General features: G+C 39.9%; 1 protein-coding gene across 3 annotated transcripts in view; it reads left to right on the top strand.

The window, feature by feature from the left end:
* FOXP4 (forkhead box P4) overlaps positions 1-26,561 on the top strand; it is a 170,857-nt gene that overhangs the window by 43,950 nt on the left and 100,346 nt on the right. For all 3 annotated transcript variants that reach the window (XM_020796423.3, XM_020796408.3, XM_020796432.3), the window contains exon 2: positions 3,571-3,787. In XM_020796423.3, the coding sequence (XP_020652082.3) occupies positions 3,587-3,787 (201 nt within the window). In that variant the 5' untranslated portion in view covers positions 3,571-3,586. The remainder of the gene's footprint in view (positions 1-3,570; positions 3,788-26,561) is intronic.

The raw sequence follows: 26,561 nt of genomic DNA, 5'->3' as shown, positions 1-26,561 counted from the left end.
AGGGCAACAGTAAATGGATTTGTCCAATTGAATTGTTCTGCTGGCTGCTATTACATTTGTCTAAATTTTTGTGTAAGAGCATGTTTTGTTTATTGACAATATTTATGAATTTTGTTTGTTCATTAGCTTTTTCTTTGCCATTGAAAATCACTATTTGCTAGATTTGCTGTACCATTTTATTAGCTTTTTATACAGTATTGTTTGTTTTTTGATTTTACTTGATTTGATTTTTCTATGCAGTTTTAACTGGTTTGAGTATCATGTTTTTAAAGTTGAAAAAATTAAAGGGAAAGGCGAGGTGAAAATATTGTGGCCCTTTAAAAATTAACAGATTTATTTCAGTGTGTCAGGATCTATTAGTCTTTAAAGTGCTACAGTAATATAAGAATCTTAGAACTGCACATCTGGAAGGGACCCTATGGATCATTGAGTCCAGTCCCTGTCACAAGGCATAGCGGGGAATCAAACTCCCAATGTCTGGCTCCCCAAATACTTGAACTATTGAGCTGTCCCTTTTCCCCTCCTCCTCCTCCAGTTTTTCTCTTTAATGTTGCAAACATGCTGAGACAAACTAATACGACTGCTTATTTGGAAATTGCTGTTTTGAAAACTAAATGTGCACAAATAGATGATGAAATGATTTAAATCCCTGCTGATTTTCTTTTGAGTTTTGGAACAAAGCAGAGTAAACAGCAGGAATTTCCTTCTCAATGAAGTGAGCACACTGCAGTTAATTGCAGATGCACCTGAGGAAGTGAGTTGCAGTGAGTTGCGGCTAGATGGGCGGAGTATAAATCAAATCAATCAATCAATCAATCAATCAATCAATCAATCAATAAAAACTTCTGCCAAATTAAGCTTATTATTTATTTATTTATTTAGGTTGTATAATACAGTATTGTACAGTGGTGCCTCGCTTAACGAGTGCACCGTACAACGACGAAATCGCATAGCGATCCCTTTTCTGGGATCGCTAATGCGATCGCTCAACGACGTTTAGATAGCGCGAAACTCGCTTTGCGAAGATCGGCAAGCGTTTCGCTTACCGATCTTCGCAAAACGAAGCCCCGATGATCAGCTGTTTGGCGAACAAAATGGCCACTGGAAGCCCCGAAATGGCCACGTGCAGCGTTTTCGTGCCCTCCCCTCACTTAACGAGGGCGCGAAAATGGCTGCCGGCCATAGGCAGCATCGCTGAACGGTGAGTTTTCGGCCCATTTGGAACGCATTAAACGATGTTTAATGCGTTCCAATGGGGTTTTTTTTTAATCCGTTCAGCGATGTTTCACTATAGCGAAGGTTAATCCGAAACGGATTAACCTCGCTATACGAGGCACCACTGTACTTCCCTCTGTGCCAAGGAACTACTCTGTGCTGTTTACAATAGATAAAACATGGGACAAAGATAAAAATTAAACACAGGGGGAACAAACTAGTAATTAACTATAAAAACAACTACTGTATAAAAACAGATGGCACCAATCAGTAACACACAGAACAAAAGCAGATGAAAAATGGGTCAATTAGGGTCAGTGTGGAAAACCTCCCTGAAGAGTAATGTTTTCAGTCGCCTTCTGAATATCTACAGGGAGGGTGCCAGGCGAAGCTCCTCCAGAACGTTGGAACCACTGCGAAGAAGGCCCTACCTCTTGTAGAAGTCTTATGGTCCTCCATTGGGGTGGCAACCCAGGGGAGCCTCTCCTGTGATTATTTAGTCATAAAGGTGACACAGGACTTTGTTGTATCCACAGTTAAGTAGTTCCATATTGAAGTTAGGCTGGAGTAAACTACTGGCATTTGAAAAAGAAAGAGTAAAATAGGTAAAGGGTGATTAGAGTTTTTTAGTTCTCCTTTTTCAGTCAGCATTATTTGGAGGATCAGGGGAAAGACCATCTCAAAAGTAAACATTTTGTAAAGAGTCCCTTGCTTCTTCTGAAATTTCAATTTGTCAAAAAGTAGATTGAGCTGACTGGATTATTATATAAAGGCACAGAAGTACTGTAATTTGAATTATTAGGTCCAGCAATTCACAAAGTATTTTGCTTTAAGCTTGACACAGAATTTTTCTGGGGATTCAGGTATCATGGTCTTCCATTTGTACTGCTTGAAAAGAGAAAGATGGAACAGTTACACAATACACCAGTGTTCATTACTATAGGGTTGGTGTGTGAGGAAAGGGAAGGGAGTACCATCACATCCTTCATGTTGAGAGTGATAGTCTAAAAACCATGAGCTTCTATAGTGCATGGATATATATCTGTGTAATGAGGAACCCGGAAGAATCTCCATATGTGAATGATGTTGATTATTGCTTCCCTGTATGAAGAGATCAATGGGAGATGAGTCTAGCCTGCTCCCTTTCCTCACATGTTCATGTTAACCCTATCCTAAATGCTTGATCAGGGTTTGACCTTTTACATATAATACTGGAAACTGTCTGGTAGCATCCCCATTGTGATGCTGTAAATGAAAGAATGGAGTGAAGTTATAATGTTCTTTGATGATATACTCCAGCAGACTTCATTTATCAGCACATGGAAGATGTCAGAATCCCCAACTTTGTCACAAGAACAATATGAAGTAAAGTTAGGCCTCCTAGAGGTTTTTTGGTGGAAAAGTCTTTATCCTTTCTGATTGCCAATAAAAATCTAGTTGGGTCCTAATGAATATGAACAAATCCAGGGTTAGTTTCTTGTGGATATTTTTATGATTTTCACATTGTTTAGAAGAGAAGCTTGCAACTTGTAGTATACTGTACTGTGTTTCCTTGAAAATAAGACAGGGTCTTATATTAATTTTTGCTCCAAAAACACATTAGAGCTTATTTTCAGGGGATGCTTTATTTTTTTTCATGCACAACAATCTAAAGGTAAAGGTAAAGGTTCCCCTTGACAATTTTTGTCCAGTCGTGTTCGACTCTAGGGGGCGGTGCTCATCCCCGTTTCCAAGCCATAGAGCCAGCGTTTTGTCCGAAGACAATCTTCCATGGTCACATGGCCAGTGCGACTTAGACACAGAACGCTGTTACCTTCCCACCGAGGTGGTCCCTATTTATCTACTCGCATTTACATGCTTTCAAACCGCTAGGTTGGCGGGAGCTGGGACAAGTGACGGGTGCTCACTCCGTTGCGTGGATTCGATCTTACGACTGCTTGGTCTTCTGACCCTGCAGCACAGGCTTCTGCAGTTTAGCCCACAGTGCCACCACGTCCCTCTAACAATCTACATTTATTCAAATGCAGGCATGCCATCTTCTTCTGGTTGCTGCATAATGCTGCACAATGGTGGAGGGTGGGGTTTCACTTAACTGGGGCTTATTTGGGGGGTATTGTGAGCATCCTGAAAAATCATACTAGGGCTTATTTTCAGGTTAGGTCTTATTTTCGGGGAAACAGGATAGTAGTACATAAACTGGGGTGGGAAGGTCTGAGATTCAGGAGCTTTAGAAGGAGGGACACTTGCAGTGTTTGTGCAATAACAGCATATTCAGGAGGGTAGTACTCTCCAGTATAGCTTAGAAGCTTCAAGTTCAAATCTTTGCTAAGTGTTGTTGCTCTTTTCCTTATATAGGTGCTGCTAGCAAGTCATGATGGTTGAATCTGCCTCGGAGACAATACGTTCCACTCCCTCCAGTCAGAATGGTGTCAGTGGGCTAAACAATCCAACTGATGGAGGAGGAGGAGGTGGAGGTGGAGGTGGTGGAGGATGTGGAAGAGAGGGAGGAGCCAGTGGTGAAACCAATGGAGAGATGAGCCCAGTGGAACTCCTGCATTTTCAGCAGCAGCAGGTACTAAGAACTTGGTTTTTCAGTATCCTCTGTCTTGTTCATGTAGTTTTTGAATGCTTCTTTCAGAACTGTTTTCAGGAACAGACTGCTGTAAAGTGAATTCTGTTTCCTTCAGTTTGCCTCTCAGTTGCTTTCTAATAGCATTACAGAGAAAGGCATGGCCTTTCAGATTTTGTTGGACTGCAACTCCCAGACACTTTAGCCAGTGGTGTGGTATGCTGAGATTTGTAGTCAAACAACATATGGAGGGATTTATTTATTTATTAGATTTCTACCCCGCCTCCCCCTAGACAGCGTCTACTCTGGGTAGGATGTATTCTGCCAAACACTTTCTTAAAATGTGGAATTCAGTTGCCTCAAATATTGTGGTAGCAGTATCAAGGATTTCAGGCTTTGGTTTTCTCCAAGATACGTACAGTATTTCCTCTGTTACTTATAGTTGTGAATCATATTATCGATAATATGCTGTACAATCTTGATCTAGGAGCCTTGTGGTACAGTAGGTAAACTACAGTACTGCAGCCAAAACTTTGTTCATGACCTGGGTTCAAAAGCTGACAAATTGAGTACCCAGCTTGCTGAAGGGGGCATTGTGTAGCCTGCATAATTTAAACATTGTAAACTGCCCAGAGAGTGCTTTAAGCACTATGGGGCAGTATATAAGCAGCATTCTTTGCTTTTTGCTTTTAGATTTGGTTATTTTTAAAAATATCTTAAGCAGAGATGGAAGATGCTGTTCATTTTCTGTACAGTTTGAATTTGTTGTGTCACATTCTGCATCAGTCTGATTTTTTTGTTAATTCCATCAAAATGCATATGCATTTTATTTATTTTATGTAATTCCTATCCTGCATTTCTCCCATAAAGGGACTCAAGGAAGCTCACAATAATTAAATATATGTGAAAATTCACTGACATTTTTGTACACAGTTTTCCCTAGTGTACATGTCTCCATTTGACTTTTTTGATGGAAAATATATCACAAAATACAGAAAAATGTAAACGTCAACGAATATTTGTGTTCTGTGGTTCATGTATTAGTTCAGGACATGTGAATCAAATTAGCGCATATACATGTATTAGGCCTGAATATTTTAGTCTCCAGAGTCTTGCTTTAGTATAGAACCCACACAAAACTTGACTTACAATGCAAGACTTACATTATACATACTGTGGTGCCTCGCTTGATGGGAATAATTTGTTCCATTCAAATTGTTGTTAAGCGAAATCCTCATCAAGTGAAACGAAAAAGCCCATTGAAATGCATTGAAAACCGGTTCAATGCGTTCCAATGGGTGAAATACCTCAGTGTCCAGCGAAGATCCTCCATAGGGAGGCCATTTTCCAGTGACTGTAATGCGAGGAATCTGTCCTAAAGCACATTGGGGAGCCATTTTGCACAGCGGGTGGCCATTTTGAAACCCGACGATCAGCTGTTTTTGATCATCGTTAAGCGAAACATCGGTTCCCGAAGCAGGGAACCGATCAACGTTAAGCGAAAAAAGCCCATTCAGTCATCGTTTAGTGATCGCAATAGTGATCGCAAAAAACTAATTGTCAAGCGATTTCCTCATCTAACCAGGTAATCGTCAAGCGAGGCACCACTGTATTATGTGGTATTAACTACATGTACATAACTGTAACTGTTTACAAATTTCACCTGCTTTTGTTACTATTAGTTTCTTTTTACAAAGGATGAATGGCAGTGGCAAAAATGTCTCAGCAATATATTGCTTTTTGCCATTGAGGTGTTTTTTTGACATAGCATGTGCAGTGTCTTAGAACAACAAAAAAGTTTCATGCCATTTTTGCCATACTGTTATGCAGAGAGGCAAAAATAAGGTATATTGGTTGCTAGTAGATTGACCTCATTCAGAGGAAAAACACTTTTTATATGGACAGACAGATACGTTGTGGTCAGGACATATCACATAACATGAGAAACGCACATTTCATTTATTTTATTTTTGTTGTACCTTCTGTTGTCTTGTTGACCATATTTTTATTGTCTATTTCTGGCAAAATGTGAATTGTGTTTTCTGGCTCTAGGTATTTGAGTGAAATACATTTGATTGTGCACACAAAAACACTCCTTTAAATATGGGGTATTTATACCCTCCAATAGACTAGAATTCTTACTGATACCAGAAAGTACTACATAGCTCAATGCAAGTTGTTATTTTAAAATCCTTGTATGTGAAAGTTAAAATATAAAGCCTATCAAATTTTGCTTCTGTCCCTAATGTTAAGTATGAAAAACTGCTTTTGCACTGTTGTCATAAATAGTATCTCAAGAATGCCACCTGACAAATTTGTGTAGAAACCACTATTACAGCATGTGAAATTACTATAATTTGAACTAGTAAAGTGCTTTACCAGAACTATATAATTGTTTTTATTTATTTACTCAACCCATACATAAGTAGTTAACATTCAATGCATGTTAGCGTGAGGACACATGTTCATCTTTGAAGTGTTTTATGCTGCAAAAAGGGGCAATGTTAGACCCGTGTTAGTGAAAATAGCATATGTCATTCATGACACCCATGTTCATTGGGATGAAGAGAGCAGACACCTCATTCCTCATCATCCAATGTCTGTCCACTACCATTCTGTTCATCTGCCTTTGAATGTCATTGTCACCCGCTTGCATATAGCTACCTGTGTCAGTATCTGTCATTGTCATGGATTTGCTCGCAGTAAGTGGTCTTTCTGCATGAACACTAACTGGAGAATAGCCTGCCTAGCTGGGGGCCTTGTTTTAATCACAGGTAGAAAATTGCTGTCTTGTTATTATTAAAGGCATGAAAAATGCTAATGTGTCTATTCTGCTTGATCCTTAAGTAACATAAACAGACTAGTGGAGATTTTGCCTTCTCTCACCAGCATCATGGTGGGATATTATATGGAGCATTATTCAAGTGCTTTTGCAATTGCATTTCTGCAGTTTGTCGTAGGAACCAAAGTACTGTAGGTCTGTAATCAATTGAGGAAAGGATTGGCAAAATTGTTGCATGTACAAATGAAAGAAGACTTATTGAAGCTTTACTGCAATGCCATACCATCAGAGTTTGCAGCCTGCAAGTGTTATGCAGTTCTACATCATAGAGTTCTTTTTTTAAAACTTAAAACACTGCAGACCCCAACTAGTTAGCCAAAAACGTAGAGCTTTTCCAAGCTCTTTTGCATCAATGTCTGTCAGTTCACCCAGGAAGGTCATTCTTTTTTTGTTGGTATGAGAAGACCGCTTTCACCCATGAAGAATATATAAGTTCAATCACATTTTTCAGATAGGAGCTCCATCTAGTCTTGGCAGTCAAAAGGGCTTTCATGAGATGCTATAAACACAGTCCACTCTTCAGCCAGTCATATTGTACCCCAAATGCAGGAAATGGCAAAATCATATCATAGCTAATCTGGGTGTTCCTTTGCTAGAGGGAAGCAGTGGACGGGAGGGACAAGACAGCAGTGTTGTATTCAAGATGACTTTTTCTGAATTAACTGAATTAACTCAACAAACTGGGACTAAAGTTGTAGAGCAAAACATTTTAGAAAATTTGATTCAGGAATGGTTTTTATAAATATAAATGAGGTTTTTGCTTAGTCATTAAGTCATGTCCGACTCTTTGTGACCCCATGGACCAGACCTGTCATCCCCTTCTCCTCTTGCCTTCACACTTTCCCAACATCATGGCATTTCCAGGGAATCTTCTCATCAGATGGCCAAAGTATTGGAGCCTCAGCTTCAGGATTTGTCCTTCCAGTGAGCACTCAGGGTTCATTTCCTTCAGAATTGATAGGTTTGTTCTCCTTGCAGTTCAGGGCACTCTCAAGAATCTCCTCCAGCACCACAATTCAAAAGCATCAATTCTTCGCGGTCAGCCTTCTTTATGGTCCAACTCTCACTTCCATACATCACTACTGGAAAAACCATAGCTTTGACTATGCAGACCTTTGCTGACAAGATGATGTCTCTGGTTTTTAAGATGCTATCTAGGTTTGTCATCGCTTTCCTCTCAAGAAGCAGGCGTCTTTTAATTTCGTGGCTGCTGTTACCATCTGCAGTGATCATGGAGCCCAAGAAGGTAAAATCTGTCACTGCCTCCATATCTTCCCCTTCTATTTGCCAGGAAGTGATGGGACCAGTGGCCATGATCTTAGTTTTTTTGATGTAGAGCTTCAGACCATTTTTTGCGCTCTCCTGTTTCACCCTCATTAAGAAGTTCTTTAATTCCTCCTGACTTCATAAATGAGGTAGATACTGCCAATTTTCTGGCAAAATGTGAATTTTGCCTGGATTGACTTGGAGTGAATCTTAAAAACAACATCATACTTAAGTATTGTACACCACATTTCCAGAAAAAAACAAAAACAAAGCCCTACTATAAACATTCCCCTTGATTTTAAAACATTCTAGTTTATTGATTATACCTGTTGCTTTGTTAATACATCCAAATCCTCTACACATTGTGGCAAGGTATTGTGTTTATAGTCATGTGCATATACTGGTGCATGTCTGTATGTCCACTTACAACTTCAGACAGTTGCCATGAATTCTTTTTGAGAGGTACCCCCATTAAGAGGTATTCAACTAAAGTTGTATACATTCCTTTTTTCTCTATGTTTTTCTGTGTAAAATGAGTTCATATGTGTGTTTGTGTATATGTGTCAGAGCTTGTAAAATTTACTATTTTGGACTACAAGTTCAAGAATCCCTCAGGAAGCATGACCAGTGACTATGCTCACTGAGGAATAGTGGGAATTTTAGAAAAAATAAGTTTTCCAAGTTCTGAACTATGTGCCTCTATCAATATTATCTCTATATAGGTATATATCTTACTTCAGATAAGTATTGCTCTAATTTTATGACATGTAATGCAACATTTGAGCATGTGCACTATAGAGATACTTCCCTCTGTCAGAATATTTTCCTTAGACATCTCTATTTTGTTTAAATATGTATGTGGAATTTTTACATGGTGTGTGTTTGTGCATGTGCCTGTATAGGAAACTGGTTGCAAGTTACCTTTGAAAACTAAATATTCTTACTCGGGTGCTAAATAAGGCATGGAGCCCAACTTCATATGGAGATTGCTTCTCTAAGACATAAATTCCAATGTAAATGCTGTTAAAAAATACTGTGTCTGATACTTTAGTAACAAGCGCTGTAAATCCATTACCTGAATAACAGCCATTTCTCATGCAGTTAAGCTACTGTTCCCCTGATCTGAAACGTAATCATGCGTGTCATGCTTCTCGAAGTCACCCCTTCTGAATGAAAAAGACACAGTTATCCCCTCATTCAGAGTGTGCGTGTGTGGCTGTAGCAAGGCTTGTGTTGATAGTGTCCTGGAGCTTGAACCTAATAGCATTGTGAACTCTATTAAACTGTTTTGTGTTATGGTCCAGGTAAAGTGTATTGGAGTGCTCAGTGAATAAAACACTCTTTTTGGGTCTGGTAGTGTTTGACCTGCACCACTGTGAGAAGCATGTGAATGCTGTTGGCCCTTATTTAATTAAGGCCAGTAGTTTATCAGGACATTAAAGCTCTACATACAAAGCATATGGATTACTTATTATCCATTTTCACATAATGATTTCCTCAGCAAGTGCTGGAGGATTGCTGCGGAGGCTTCCAGGTGGGGACTTGTAATAACATAGGCTTTGACTTGATGTGATACTGTGCATGGGGCAGGTGTTGAGACATTGCGTGTCACTGAGAGGCGTGTCACTGTACTGTACTTATTTGTTTATCACAATTAATTGCACAAGGTCACACGTATCCAGTCTTGATCTCTGGTGCATGTGAAAAATGTGTAGCAATTTGTCAGCAATGTGGATTTTTCTGCAATGGTCCTGAGCAGGATCTTGAAGAAATTCAAGTATCTTTTGATTCATAAAGCCTTCTGAATAAATCACATGGTGACCAGTTTGCACAGAATTGTTTTTCACATGCATGATGGTTTAGGAATCTTTTCGAAAATCGTTCAGGGACAGCGAAATGTTTTGCAACTAGATTATCTCACAGTCCATAATTTAGGAATGGAAAACAACAGCATTAAATTCACTCTTTTTCTAACTATAAGGCTGTTTGTATATCCTGCTGACCAAGAACAGAAACTGTTTGCTTTTCTTTCTTTTCTTTCTGCCTTTTTAAAGGCTTTTCTTGTATTCTGCTACATAAAGGTGCTATCTTACCTCTAGTAGATACTGCCCAAAAGTGACTGAGAGATTATTTTCAGTTGTCTACACTTGTGTGGAGGTAGTTATTTTGGTCAGTCCACTCTAATACAGTAGTTGATGCATGCCCACAGAGACAGTTTATACACGTGTGCTGGCTTATGTATTTATAATTACTAATATACTCCCTTTTATCAGGAAGCAATTAAGCAGATATATTATAGTGAATAAGGTGTTTTACATATCCCTGATATGTGACTGACTGACACCTGTATGTTAATGTTACAATTTAAATAAATTTCCCCTGCTTTTCCTTGAACACCTTCAGTTGGTGGTAAGACTATACTTCTTACCACCAACTGATGGTATCCTATGGATACGGAGGGTGGGGACAGGAAGGAATATTATATTTCCTGTGCCATTTTCTTTCTCAGAAAAGACAGAGCTAGGAATGATAGTTTCCTACAACTGCTTCTTCACTCACATGATATATAAGAAGGTGTGTGGGGGTCATTATCCCAAATAATGTTTGCTTACACTTGAGTGCCTTCCCTGTAGCTTCATATAATTAACCTGTGGAACTCACCAGTGCAAGACGGTATTTTAAAGGCAAAGGAAACTTTGGAACACAGATGGCATCTGCAGTGACAATAGCTTGCATGAAAACCATTGGTGCCATCAATCTTCATGCTTCAGAGAACAAGCTGAGCAGCAGCTGGGGTCAGTAATAAATGTCCCCATATAGAGAGTTTTGCACAATTAGGTGCTCCATGAAGGATTTACACTTTCTCCAGTAGCATCCCATGTCTGCCCTTGTTTAAAGAGGCTACTGAGTCATTGGTCTGTTCCTGTCTGACAACTCCTGTCTTTTCCTTATGGGTTAGATGCACCTTCTCTTACTACGGTAGCTTTTCTTTAAATGGAGCACTAATTCCAATGAGGAGGAGGTAATTGGGAGAGAGGACTGTCAAGGAAAGTCTAGAAGGGGAGACTTGATTTGCATATTGAAGCAATCAGTTGACGGAACTCCCTGCCATAGGAAGATATTAAGCCTGGTGCAGTGAAAGACTCCAGACAAAAATAGTTATAAATACTAATACTGTCTAAAACAGATTAAACACTTGTGCTTTAGGATTAATAATGTATTGGGCTGTTTTAGACATGTACTTTCTATGCCAAAAACCATTTATCTGTGAAACGTGTGTGCATATGGGGTCTTCTTAAAGGATTTCAGTGGAAATGCTTGAGAAGTGCTCACATGCATGTGTGTGTGCATACATGGTGCTGCTGAGCATTACATGTGTGAAAAATAGTTGTTTCTGACATGCTAGATGCATTTAATCTGCCACAAACAACACTTATGGCATTTTTGGGAACATTTTTGGTATGAACAAAAGTATTTTGGATCTGATCTCATTGTACAGCAATGGATAAGTGTTCAAACTTTGAGAAGTCTGTCTTATCATCACCCCACTACTGCTTGTCTACTGCCTGTCTACTGCAAGCACTAGATTGAGTGGTTTACAGAGGGTTAAGAACTCACAAACAGTCAATACACCACAATAACAAAAATATGGTCAAAACAATACAACACAAGATTAGACTAAAATTGTAACCATAAATTATGAATGATCCCATGAAAAAAATCTAAATTTGATTAAAATATTAAAAGGGCAGTCCTATGTAAAAAGGGGTTTCAAGGGCAGCACTATGTAAAAAGTCTTACTGTAGCCTATTTTTGAGATTGCCATTTCATGAACCTCTGTTGCTAGGCATTTCTTATCCAGGTGGGCTGAAAAATGGACAATCAGCTGAAACTCTTGACAACAGCAGATATTTCAGCCTTCATAGAGAGTGCTGGGTGCAAGAATACCCCCAGGCTGGGAACCAGTTATCAGGGATTGAAAATGGGTAAACAGACCATATCCCAGCACATACAGTGGACCCTCTATTTACGGAATTAATCCATATTGTCGAGGCTCCATTGACCTACAATGCATTGAAAACCGATTTATCCATAACCGGCCGTTTTTGTTACATTTTTGTTCCATTTTGGTTTTTTGTGGTCTGTAGGTCGATTCTCCGGCTGCAAGTCGAACCTAAATTTTGCGGCCAGAGAAGTCTGTAACTCAAAAAGTCTGTAAGTTGAGCCGTCTGTAAGTCGAGGGTCCACTGTATCAAAACAAAAGTTTTACCAGTTGGCAAAAATCATCTCTGAAAAGGCATTCCACTAGAACTGTTGCTGGATCTACAGCTTTTCTCAAAGGAATCCAATTAAGAGACATTTTGAAAGCAGCAACATGGTCTCAACTCTTGATGTTCATCAGACATTGCAGGTTGGATGTCAGGGTGAAACTGCATTTGGAAGAGCAGTGATTTCATCTGTGTTGGTGTGACATCCCTCCAGCTGGGAAGAGAGCGTGTCAGTCCACCTACATGTGTGATTCCAAAGACCATGAAGAAGAACAGGTTACTTGCCTATAACTGGTTCTTTTAGTGGTCATATGTGAATTCACACAACCCACCCATCCTCCCCTCAGTCTGCTACCCAACTATTCTTTCTTAACAGCAGTGAACTGTGAGAACTAAGGGCTAACTATTAGGTGTGGGACCATATGCACTGCAGGGGGCTAGTCTAATGGCTTTCTTTAGGCTCTGAAATGTTCTGAGGAGTCTTGCAGAGACACTGAAACAGCCCACATATATGAATGCACAGATGACCACTTGAAGAACCACAGTTTTAAGGTAAGTTACTGGTTCATTCAATTTTAGTTTATTGCCCTTGTCCAATCCATTTAGGACATGCACTGCATCACCTGCAGATGAAGAAAAAGATAGAGAGAGCTGTGTATCATCAGCATACTGATGACATTAAACTTCATAACTCTGTATGACTTCTCCCAGTGGCTTCATATAGATGTTAAAGAGCATTGGAGAAATGATTGACCCATGAGAGAGGTCCCAGGGAGTGAACACAGCACCCCAAAGCTGTATCATCTGGGACTGACCATCAAGAAAGGACTGGAACCACCAAAGTATGGAGCCCCCAATACCTATGGTTAATAACCATTCTAGAAGGAGTCCATTGTTGACAGCATGAAAAGCGACAAAAAATATCCAGGAGAATCAGGATACGCTCTCCATGTTTACCTCCCTTTGGATATCATTTTGCAGGGCAGCCAATGCGGAGTCATTGGTCTGTTCTTGTTCCATTGTCTACACAACATATATGTTTGGATCTGATATGTTCAGTGCTGTCTCTCATAGCCGAGATGGTGTTTGCTGTGCCATCCGGGGCTGATTACAGAAGCAGTCTTAACAGCAGTGGGTGGGCCACAAGTTGCCTACTCCTGTTCTACAGGAAGCCCCCAATTAGTTAAATTACCTTGTTGTTCGTATAACTCTTGAGTTGTTTGTGGGACCAGCGGACTTCATTTCCTTCATAGAGATCCCCTTGGTAAAGAGGGTCCTTCTCAGAAATGCTTCAAATATGCTGCAGTGCCTGGTCAAGAGCTTTGGCAAATCCCACTTGCATCAGTATGTAGCTCCCACTTGGTCATTGAATTGAATTTTGGAGGCAGCTACTCAGTGCTGCAGACTTTTACAGAGCTAAATCTCATGTAGGTTCCATTGGGTAACTTGAAATTATCTAACACAGCTTGTACATAGCAACTTCTTGCTAATTACATTCCAAGTAGGAAGGATATGCACTAGCGTCATATCACAAAAAAGAAAACTGAACTGCCCATACCACATTAAAACATGAACCAATGTTTAGAACTAACAGATGCATCACTTTCAGGCTGCTGCTCAACCTCTATTCAGAAAGATGATGTGTAAGGGTCCTGTTGGTGAGGATAAATGCTTCCCGAAGAGACCCATTCGAGGTACAGATTTGAAGATCAAATTTTGAAGGACGCACTATGGGATTTTGTTGTGGTTATTCCAGCTGTTGTACAGGTATAATATGTTCTCTCCACCTCTTCTTAGGCAGACAAAATGCCCAGTTCCTGAGCTTAGGGTAAACAAGGCCTGGAAACGTGATCTGGGCTGTGGAGTAATGAGGTGACAGAAGGAGAGAGAGATAAACAGAAAGAGTCAGAAGTCAGGCATCTGACAGGAGTTTAGACTGAAACAAACAGCACTGGCAAGAGAGCACATGTCACTTTTGAACAAGACAGAGTGTCTGTTTCCATGCAACGGGGAGAGCTGAAGAGCTTGTTTAAATAGAGATGAAAGGAACAAGGAGCCTGTGTGACCTGCAGTCAGCATATGGTCCTGAGGCTAGAATAAGGGAGTGGGGTGTAGAAAAAGAAGAGGGGAGTTACTGAACTTGCATTCAGAAAGAAATCTGGGATGGGCAAGTGGATGCCTTGAGGGCTTCATGCGTATATGTCAGAAGTTTGTCTATTCTTGAGGATGCTTCATTAATCAACACCAAAAGAGTCTAAATTTAATAAACAGGAAAGCGGAACTTGTAGCTTATGATTTGTAACCAGGTGTCAGTGTGCCTTCTGACCTGGCAAATATTGCTATTATATGTCTAAGAGACAAAATTAGAATTCAGGATTTGAACTCAACATTTTTCTGGGTTTTAGTTGCCAACACTCTGATTTGCTATATAAATAGATCATAATGCCTGGAATCTTGCGGTTGTTTCCTTAATGTTTGTCTGACTTGACATGATTAGTTGATGAGTTACTCGGCATAATCTTGGTTGTATCATCAGGCATGTGACCAGGCACATGACTGAGACATGTCCTGCATATCATCAACTAGCCACAATTGCCCATGGCATGCTGTGCAAGCAATACATGAACACCAGGAAAATTCTGGTGAGTGCCTACCAGGAACCTTTTGTTGTGCAACAGAAAACCATACGAAAAGCAGCTTAATCACCCAAAATGCCTGGCTGGCTTCATATGCCATTTGAAATTTAGTCAGTTTTTCATAACATTGAGACACATATTCATGGTATTTGTGGTTATTGTTTTCCTTTTGGGATTCTATCTCTTCACCTACTACCATGTAATCTTTTTTTCTGTGGAGCCTGCTCCTTATAGGAGAGACTTAGAGAAAACACTAAGCACTGGGTGCTGCTGAAAGGAAATACTGTAGATTAGAGTGTTATATTCCTTTTTCTTTTCTTTCCCCTTTTCTTCCTAATCTGTTCAGTCTTTTATTCCATTGAGACACTGTGGCCAGAGTTTCTGCTTTTGTTAATTGTAGGGGTAGCATCAGATATTTCTATAAATTGCAATAATGACACTGTTGTAATATTTCACTTCTGACTTTCTAAACAAGGCCAGATTTGCTTAGTGATAGCAATACTCTTCTGTTCACATGTCTTGGGATAATAGAGATGTTTTGCTTGCCCATGCAGGCCATCAAATAACGATTGCTCCGCTTAGCGATGAAATCGCTTTGCGATAGACTTTTTGCCATCGCAAGAGCGATCGCTTTGTGATGGCCCCGATGGGGAAAATTCGCTTTGTGATGATCGCGGGGGAGCACTCTCCCACGATCATCGCAAAGGCCCAGCCGGTCAGCTGTTCCAAAAAACGGGCCTTGCGCTGCTCGCGGGGAAGCACTTCCTCGGGAGCAGCCCAAAGGCTCGCTTTTTGGAACAGCTGACCGGCGGGCATTTGGGTTGCTCCCGGAGAAGCGCTTCTCCGGGAGCAGCCCAAACACCTGCCCGTCAGCTGTTCCAAAAGGCGGGTGTTTCGGGTGCTCCCAGAGAAGCGCTTCTCCGGGAGCAGCCCAAACGCCCGCCCGTCAGCTGTTCCAAAAGGTGGGCGTTTGGGGTGCTCCCGGAGACACGCTTCTCTGGGAGCAGCCCAAAGACTCGCCTTTTGGAACAGCTGACGGGCGGGCCTTGGGGGGGGAGCGGCCGCGTTCCAGATTGGCGCCTCGGGAGGAGGGAGGGAAGGAATGAGGGAAGGAGGGGCGAAGGGCCTGGCCCCGATCCCTGTCGAATCCCTGGGGTGGGCGCCAAGCCAGAGCGCCGCAAAGGAGGAGGCGCCCGACTGGGATCAGGGCGGCAGTGGCTGGACGGGGGGGGACGGCACGCTCTGCCAAGGAGACCGGGCATCCGGGGTTGCCTGGCCGGCTGGCGGTCACTGCCGTGCCCCTTCCCGGCTGCCTGCCTCCGAGCCCTCGCTGGCTGGAGACAGACGTGCTCCCTCCCCCTCGCTCTCACCCGGCCATGGAGACCGGGCGTCCGGGGCTGGCTGGCTGGTGGTGCTTTGCGATGATCGGTTCCCTGCTTGGGAAACCAATCATCGAAAAGCAATGCTTTTTTAAACAGCTGATCGGCGGTTTCAAAATGGCCGCCCGCTGTTTTCTGGGAGGGATTCCTCGCTTAACAGGCAGCCAAAATGGACGCGCTATGGAGGATCTTCGCTTACCAGTGAGTTTTTTCCCCATAGGAACGCATTAAATGGGGTTTAATGCATTCCTATGGGTTTTTTTGCCCCGCATAGCGAGGAATCCGGATAGCGACTTTTTTTTTTAGAACGGATTAATGTCGCTATGCGGGGCACCACTGTATAGTATATAAACAGAAACAACACTGATGATGGTGATGCTACATGTAGAAGCAGCAATGTTTTCAACTGCTCCTTACTTCATTTGTTATATAAGTATATACAGAGAATACACACTAGCAATAGTGGTGCTACATGTATGTGGCTGTGAAATAGGACATAGTTGTCTTTTAATCCACAATGTATTTGTGCTTCTTCACTGATCCATCAAAATTGCTTTTAAAATAGTGTTTTATGACAATTTCCACATGTAAAGTCTAGGGATCGAGAGCTCTTCATTCTAGGCACTGTGAATCTAGACACAAAGCTCCAGAAACATGCTCTGATGTGCTTTTTTCATCCTGAAGTATGTTTGGTTTCAGAGTAGTGTTGGAGTATCTGTTTATATTTCTACTTGGTTACTTAGCTCAGTAGGGTCCAATATATCTGCAGTCTGGAAAGTGGTGTAGCATACAATAAACATGCAGTTGCTGTGTTGTAATTTTGCTACTCCTGGTATGTTCTAAGGAAATGGAGAGAAATTCTTTCATCCTTCCAAAGAACAGAGCATTAGAAACAACATCCCGTAAAGCTTCCGCAGTCTCCTCTTGAAGAGAGTGGAAAGAATGGAAGGATCACTTCCCAGCTTTCTCTAGCAAATTTGATAGTGTTAGAGGAAAATCTTTAGATTTTAGTGGTGGGGCCCAGCTGAAAAACGTCCTGGGATTCAATAGCATGCGCTTATATTGTGGCAAGGGTCACAGGAGGGGAAAGGTCGGCCAGGGTCATGAGAGGGTTGCCTAGCGTCTGGGAACTCCCACAGTGGTTGCTGTGGGAACATCAAGAGACCTCCAGTGTGCTAACATCCTGTAACGAGATTCAAAAGAGTTCCAGTCTTTGCACATTAATGAGTTTTTAACTTGGGTTAAGTCGTCCCCTCCAGTACTCACCTTCTCAAGTCTGGTGTCTTCTTTTAATCTGTAGGAAAAGGAGTGGGGGTTGCTTTGCAGAAGTTAGAAAGCTAGTACCAATGCACTGTGGGGAAGGGGAATATCATGCATCATACTCAGTACAGACCTGGGAGGAAGGAGAATCCTCCAGAACCCAGAATGACAGGCATATGTTCAAGACTGTCCTGTATTGCCCATTGACTGCCCTTGAAGCCATTGCTGAGAACATCTGGAGAAGAGATTAACCCAAAAGGGGCTTCACTGCTCTCTTCCGCTTGTTATCTGATGGCTTTAACTTTGGTACAGAGGTCTTCTAAGTTAGAGGGCAATGAAGGGGTCTTGTTTGGTTCTTCTATAAAACCAAGATTTAAATATCATAAGAAGTTTGAGAGTAGCGTTTCTCTCTGGTATCCATTCGAAGTGATTGTAGCAGTTAGTCGAATTCTCTGTCTCATAGCAAGCCAGGTGCACCCTAGCATATTATGCTAATATGCTGTTCATGGAACTTCCAGGTATGGTGGGTGAGGGCTGCCGATTACGGAATGTCATATTTAAAGATCACTTCAGGTTGTGAACTGTATGTTGAAGTTGCATGTGAAAATCATCTACGTATACGTTGGCACCATGGCACTGTATGTCAGTATACGTTGTCACAGTATCTTAAAGAGCCTTGATCTTGGTGATATGTTCACAAATTTAAAAAGAAAAATAGGTGGAAATAAAGGGGGAGAGGGATAAAATATTGTTATGTCCTAAAGACTAACAGATCTTTTTTGTTATGAGTTTTTGTGAATCAGAAAAGTGAGCAAGCAGACAATTGTGTGTGTTTGGCAGCAGGCTGTTTATATATGTATCATTAACACAATGGTTTTATGGAATTGTTGCCTGTGGTCAGATACCTGATTCATCTTGATATTCTTGACAAGGATGTACCAGCCCTATATAGAACAAAAGATACTTTGTACAGGATATTTTTTTAAGTCAGAAGTTTAAAGGCATGTGCTTGTGTGTGGATATGTCTCTTATTCTCAGTGGTATCATGGCCACTATTTTCTGGGTGCCCTCAAAAGTCCTATGACATCGTACACATAGCAGTTACAGAGTGCTTGAATGATCACCAAGAGAGAGGGAAGAATCTCATTTGACATGTGACACTAAAATACAAGAAGAGTGCTTGGTTCCCCTACAGTGGACATTTGATCTGCATAGGATAATGAAGGGTGACAAATGGAAATATATTTGTTGATTGACAAAAGAGTATGTATGTTGGTATTGTATCGCAATCCTGCAAAAATCTGCTAATATTTGAATGAGGAACTTGCACTTTCCCCACCTCACAATAAAGTTTCCTGTGAAGTGCTTCTGCAGACATACATTGAGAGCTTCCTTACATAGTAGTAGTATTAGTACTAAGCCAGTGTTTTCAGATGTAGTGACTTGCAGGTTTTACTATACTTTTCTCTAAAGGCTGGGATTCAGTAGTCATGAAAATCTTTAATTTTAAGTTTTAGGAAATAGTTCTATAACTATTTTTATTGCTGAGACAAGGTTCAAAATTGAGCTGAAATGCAGTGTAAAGGTTTGGGAGGGGTGAGTTAAGTCTCAAAGAATCCTGAAGAGTAATATTTAGTATATTTAATTTTATCCACAGTCCAAAATACAGTTTGCATGCATAAACATAATATCTCTGTCTTTGAAATTTAGGATCTCAGTGAAAGTTAGAAATTTTTTTCTTTCCTTGTAATAGCTGTGGCTTTACAAGGAAATGGTCACTGTTGGTACTGTTTGGGCACCCTGGTGTGTGTGTTTGTGTGTGTGTGTGTAATGGGGAGTGGCTTAATCATTGTAAACCTTTATTCAGTGAAGGCATTAGATTACATTTAAAATATATAATACATTACTGTTATGGTGCACTAATAATTGAATGTGAGTGTCAGTGTCTTGTAGTAAATTGCTTCAGACTGTTTGGTTCAGGCTACATCTTTTTTTCCTACTCTTTGTAAATGAAATATGTTTTTGACTATGAACAATTATTTGAAGAAAAGGTGGTCTAGCATGGATATCTATGAGGAAGGTAGTATTGTGCCTTAAAGAATGATCAGCATATTTGAAGAAAAAGACCTTCACTTTTGATCAGTTTGTCCATATAAACTGGTTCCTTGCACCATTTCTGATCATCTACAAATGGACAGATTAAGTTGAGACTGCCTTTTTCAATGTGGCATTGCGTATTGATAATAGACATCTCAAGATACGTGTGCAAGTGCTTCAAGTACTTCTAAATGTGGAATGTGATGATGATGTTTTTATGAGGTTAGTAAAACGTAACAGTCAGGCTTCTTCATAAACTCTGTTTTGGTTGAAATGATAGAGGTAAAAGGTAAAATATTTCTATGCTGGTCTATTTTCTTGTTTCCTGTATATATTTTTCTATGGTGTTGATTAAAGCCTGCAGCCCATCCAGGTGGGAAAAGTGTTTATAAGAAAAGATGTATAATTGACTCTCGGTTTTTCTTCAGGACCTAACTGGTTCCAAAATTCCATTATAGTATTTATTTTAACTTAAACATCGTGTAATTGCTGAGTGGTGTGTAAAAGCAAATATTTCAGACCACTTTAAAAAAATCAATCCTGAACTACTTTTAGGAGAGTTGCCTTTCCAAGACGTGAAAAGGGCCATTTGGAAGTAACGTTTAGTAATTAATGGAAAAATATTTTGAAATCATATAGTCAGTGTATGAAATTTCAGAATTCATGAGATTTAGAAGTCATTAAAAATTATAGCTGGGTTGTCAGCTACCTATTGGATCTGAGATTTATGATGATTCCTACTTAAGGAAATCAGAACAGATATATGGATAATCTCTTTCAGTTTTTCTTATTGTCGTTCATGAAGCAACTTAAAAAGAGTTCTGTGAGCTTGATGTTTAAAATGGGATGAACCATTTGCTTTTGGGATTCTGAGGGTGGAGAGTCAGAAGCTACTGTGAAGGGAATTCCTTCCCTGTAGTTCATTAATTCTTTAGTATATACTCTTTTAGTTGATGAGTCATTTCCCCATTTTTAAAAAAATAAATGTTCTTTAGTTCTTCAAGAGATACATACATGCATGGGTGGTACAAAATTGTCATGTAGGTAACAAATTCTAAATGATGTCATAGGATTCTTATTTATGAGGCATTTCGTCACTGGTTTGATTTCTGACTGACTAATGCTCACATTGCTCTAATAGAGGTTGTCAGACAATGCCAGAGAACACTAAGGTTAATCTAAGAATTTTTCACTTCTTCTTTCACCCTTATTCCAAGAATATTTTTAATCAGGGTAGCACTGCTAGCAGTGTGGAATGGTGGTGATGGTTAGCATGTCTGTTTCTGTTGAAAAAGGGGACATTCTGCTGTTCTGTTTTTGGAAAGGGGTATGTCAAACTCTTTACAAAGAAATTAAAGAAACACTAAGATAAATTGTCCACTGGTACAAGAACCTAGCTGGATCATGTGGAAGTCACAGTACACTTTGAAGTGAAGTAGGAAGATCAACGAATAATCAAGCAGCAGGACAATTTTTCAGTGAGTGTAGAAATGTAATCAAGGCCTGTTTCAGAACGTTACTCTTAAAAGAAGCTAACCTAGTTCATATTGAATACATGCGTGTTTCCTTCGCCCAGAAAAGGAAAGCTTAGCTGTAGAGTTGAGGTAGGGGAAATGTGTCCTCTAGGCGTTTTTGAAGCGCTGCTTTTGTCATCCTCACCATTGGTAAGGTTGGCTGTGGCTGATAGAAATTCAGCAACATCTGGAGGGCCACCCTTTCTTGAGCTCTGTGTAACAGTTCTAATAAGATAAACAGAGTAATAATGTAAATATAAACAATGTTAATGGCCACAAAATACCAAGACTTTCAGAGGCTGTTCTGTGAACCACAGTATTAACCACAAAACCTAGAATGACACAAAGGCAGAATCACAACAGGCAGAAATGGGAGCAAACTGGATTTTTTCCTGTGATAAAAATACTGTTTCTAAAACTGTAGAAAATTTGGTTTCTTTAAAAGTGTTTCCTCATTTAGGCATTTTTGAGAGATAGTGGTATTTCAATTATATATGGTGGTGCCCCGCATGACGACGATAATCCATTCCAGGAAAATCGCTGTACTGTTAAATCGTCGTCATTCAGGAAAAAAAATCCCCATTGTAATGCATTGGAAACCGGTTAATGCATTCCAATGGGGAAATACCTTGTTATCCAGCGAAGATCGCCCATAGAGAACAGCCGATCAGCTGTTTTAAATCACTGTCTTGTGAAGCTTCTGTCTGGAAAACACCCATTTTGCAAAGGGAAGTCAGCCATTTTGCAAAGGGAAGCCATTTTGCAGAGCTGGAGAAATCGTTTTGCGAACAAACGGTTCGCGAAGCAAGGACCTAATCATCGTAAAGCAGATTTCCCCCATAAGAACCATTGTTTTGCGATTGCTATAGCGATCGCAAAAAAGTCATCGTACTGCGGGGACATCGTACTGCAGGGTCGTCGTATTGTGGGGCACCACTGTATAGTGTTTTTCTTATATAGTGTTTTCATTTACCAGTAACAGGTCCTTTAATTCCATTACATAGAACCTAACTGTTATGTAATATGCTCAGGTGTGAGGCTGGAAACCAGACAACCTGCAAAGCCTGTTGTGGCCCTGACAAAATTTCAGCGGATTTATACGATTTCTCATTGAAGAAAACCAATAAACAAACTTCTTGAGTCAAATTGTTCCAGTAACTGGAATCTTTTTATTATTTATGGAAATATTTCATGATGTAGTTTTTATGGATTGTCAGACAACAAAATCATGCACAGAGTCAGAGGTTCCTAGTTCTAGCCCCACTAGTTCCCAACATATGAAGGAAAGAAATGCACAGGATCTTAACTGGCTTGCTTTCTGATGCTGTGTTATTTAGTGCTCTGGTACCTAGTGTGGTGTAGTGCAGTGATCCCCAACCTTGGGCCTCCAGATGTTCTTAGACTACAACTCCCAGAAGCCTTCACCACCACCTCTGGTGGCCAGGATTTCTGGGAGTTGAAGTCCAAGAACACCTGGAGGCCCAAGGTTGGGGATCACTGTGTGAATAGAGTGACTGACTAGGACTTTGGAGACCAGGTTCGAATCCCTGCTCAGGCATGGAAACTCACTCGGGGAGTGGAATTGGTAAAAACACTCCTTAAATTTCCCTTGAAAGTCTTATTAGGGTTGCTATTCTAGCTCATTGTTTACTCATGGTAGAGATGGATTCTACTACTTTTCTCTTCAAGAGACATGACAAAAACCAAGAGTGGAAGCAAAGCAAGATGTTATTTGGGAAAACATTTTGATAATATGCTTGTTTTAAACGTGTGTTTTATAATGTAAATGTTTCTTTAAAATGGGAAGTGCCTTGATCCTCCTGTGGGTTGACTGTATTGACATTGTACATAAAGTTATTTGTAGGGCAACCGTCAATGACTCTGTAAGCTTATTACATCCATAGAAAAGCAGACCAAACCACCTGCCAAGTAGCTGTACACTGCTGGTAAACCCTTGTAAAATGCGCTTCCACACACATAAACTGAACTCATAGGTACAATTTTCTCTGCCTGGGTTTTTGGAGATATTATTTCAGGATAATGACTGAGAGTTTGTAGAAGAATAGGGTTATAATGATATTTCTTATCTGTATTTCACTTTTAAGGTTTCCATTTTCTTTCACAGGTATTGCTGAACACTGAATCTTAGATCTAGCTTCTAGCCCTTCTTTCTGGTGGAGTTATAATGGATGCTTATGTTGGAATTGCTGTTCCTCAATGGCAATGGGATAATAGAGTTAGATATTAAGTCACTAAATCTTATGATTTTTTTTCACTGAAAGGCTAAGAGAAAAGTATCATGTCTCTGTCTATCGTGGCAACTTTCTGAGAGAGCTCACTCAAGGCATCAATTGTGTCCATATTTAGGCAACATAATCTCGTAATAACTTCTGGTTTACTTCCTTGATTGTAATTTTTTTTGTCCCATCATTGCTTGTTTTATTTTACTCTTCTGGATTCTACTCCACCATTTCAAACCTTTTAGAGGAATGTTTATGTTACTGATTTGCAAACATCCAAAAAGGCAAAACCATTTAGGTTGTTGTCATCACTGTATGTTGTGGTGAAGAGTTCCATGGTGTAACCATATGCTGTACACTACTTTTATCTCTCTTCAACCTCTTGCCATTTGGTTTTATCATAAGATCACTGGTTCTATAATGTTGAAAATTGGAGAAAGAGACCCATCCACTTCCTCCATACCATAAGAATGGTTGATTTTGATGTGGACAATCCCGACCTCCCAATCTCTTTCTTCCAGGGTTCACTTGGAAACCTTACGGCCCCTTTTTCTTTTACAGCACTACCTCAGTTTACATACACCTCGGTTTATGTAATTTCCAGTTTACGAATGGAAATATGTTTGAAATAATGCCTCAGTTTACGTTTTTTCCCCAGTTTTCTTTTGATTTGTGAAGGAAGTTTCCCCGTGCCTGGAGGTTTGTAGCACCACTGCCATTGCTACGGCAATCCGCATTTTGGTTTGCTAAATTAACACATTACATAAAGTTCTGGAGAATGTATTAATTTCGTAAACCAAGATACTGTTGCTGTTAAATGCCAACAGTGCCTGTTTCTGTTCTGGTTCAAAATAAGCCTATCCTTTTTGTATAGACATGCTTTGTCTCCCAAAAATTCCTAGTTGTCTGACAAGTTTAAGCTCTTTTTCTGCACATCACCATAGTACTATTTAAACATTCAATAAAGGGGTTAATAATTTTTTCAGCAGATGGAACACATTAGTGTAATAACTCTCACACTTGGGGTGCCAAATTGGAAGAGTAGAGCAGTTGTATGGGGCTTCTCCATACAAACATAAAACATAAGAATCAGGATTTTCAGTCTGTGGAGATACTTTATGAAATGCTGTACAGTTCACAGTTAGTTGTCCAAACCCGAGATGTAGGATCTTGGGAGCAAGACTTGCATACTCCTTTTGCTCATGTTTTAAGATTAATCCTTTTATGGAATGCCTCAGTAGGACTCACTGTATATATTGGGTTCCCTTCTGTGCTGCTTGTCCTGTGCATGGGACAGATAGTCAAAATAGTTTCCATATTTTTCGTATGCTTCTTTTATTCCAGTGCTCCTTTTTGTTGGTCTTCTCCTAAAACACTTATGTCCATATTCTGCTGTCTAACGTTTCCCATTACATATACAGTGCATGTCATATTTCTCTGCTTTTGATTTCTTTTCATTTGTTAACTTTTTGCACTCAATGGCTGAAATCTGTTTGCTTAGCATAAGAAAATTTGTAACTTCTAATTCATTCTAGTAGGCCCACCACTGTTCTTTAGGGGCCCCCCGCACTGTTTTGGTGCTTGTGTGCGTGCACACGCACCTGCGCACACCAGATTTCAGCAGGGACTTTTTATTTGCCAGTTAGGAATGGACTGAAAGTTACGAATTTTCCTATGCTAAGGAACAGGATTTCAGTCAATATTTTGTTATTTACCTTACAGAAACGTATTACAGAACAAAATGCATTTGTTCTGTAGTACCTCCTTCTTTGTACTCATCTCCTAAGTCTTTTCATTCTTGTTCTTTGTTTCTGGCAAAAATCATATATCTCTATTGCCATTTTATTTCTTACATTTTTTTATCTGTGAAAATTTTTAACTAGTTAATATTAGTTCAGTTGATTCTGTCTCTTTAAAAATCCTTAGTTTGTTTCAGTAATTTTTTTTAGCCTAATTGCATTTGAGGTTGATTGCCCTCTGTATAAAAAGTTACAATTGTTGAGTGTCAGTTTGACGCAGGAACTAATTGTCATCTTTAAAATAAATAAATTATTGTACCGTGTAGCTTTTGGAATATTTTTTATTCTTTTAAACTTGTATCACTTCTCATATTGCTTGCTAAAGTGATAACGAAGTGTAGAAAGAAGAAATGGCGAGCCCATTCCTCAGGGTCATTGATTTGGGGTTGCTGAATGCTTCTAAGAAAGATGTTAAATTTTAATATTTAATTATTTGGTGCTGTTGTTTCAGTTAATTGCATTTTATAACTTTAGTTCATTGTTTTAAAATGTATCTTCAGGAGGAGTCACCATAAAAAGAAAAATGAAATAAAAAGATTTAAATAAGTTTTTAAAAAACCCTAAATAAACTGCTGTATTTTTATGCTGAAATGGAGAAGACCAGTAAACTAGAAAACATTTTGAGGAAGTATTGGAATCATATAAATATCAGAGCACAAAGAAAGTGTTTGTAGTATCCGTTGATGTTACAAGCACCTCTGCCCGTGATGCTGACGCAACAACAAATTCCTGGGCAGCAGAGAAAACAGTGGAGGAGAGTTTGGTGCTAGTGATATTACATTTTATTCAATAATATTAAATTATACTTTTGAGTTTGAAAGAACTACCATTTCACACATGTATCTTGTATTACCTGAAAGATGCTAGCCTCCCCAGCAACTGTTTGATAACAGCTGCATATTTACTTTATGGCATTAAGTACCATACATCCTGCTATCTTAGTTGTATTCAGAAGAAAGCAACTAATTCAATAACAGACATTAGAACAGGAAATTAACTCCTCACCTGGCAGGGTTGCCACTGTTAGTGGACTGGTTCCTGCTAAAACCTAAGTTCATTAAATCGCTTAACTGTCTGCCCCTGTCAGATTTGAAGATTGAGAAAAGCTGTTCAAGTAAGACTGAGAGTGAATGATTACTTCATTGGCAGTAGGTTGGAGAAATGTTGATTTTTTTTTTAAAAAATGTAAATCTATTATTTAGATGCATTCATTTTGTTTATGCAGTTGTGGGGAAGTGTTGCTGTCATGTTGGCAGTAGTTTACAACAAGTGTATCTAGGAAAAGCAATGGTAATGCCGTGCTTCCCGGAAACTGAAGCCATCTCTACTGCTGCGTCCTAGTAGGGAGTGTTCTTTTTCTGGTTCCCCCCCTCCTCCTGGCTCAGTTCTTTTCCCCTCCCTGATAGAATCTGGGGTTTGAGTTGTGGGGGAGGATACAAGCTTCTGTGGGTGAGCTGCATAGTTGTCACAGGGAGG

The sequence above is a fragment of the Pogona vitticeps genome, chromosome 4 (assembly GCF_051106095.1).
Source record: "Pogona vitticeps strain Pit_001003342236 chromosome 4, PviZW2.1, whole genome shotgun sequence".
NCBI classification, from domain to species: domain Eukaryota; kingdom Metazoa; phylum Chordata; class Lepidosauria; order Squamata; family Agamidae; genus Pogona; species Pogona vitticeps.
The sequence above is the reverse complement of the archived record's forward strand: the minus strand, read 5'-3'. Positions and strand labels throughout refer to the sequence as shown.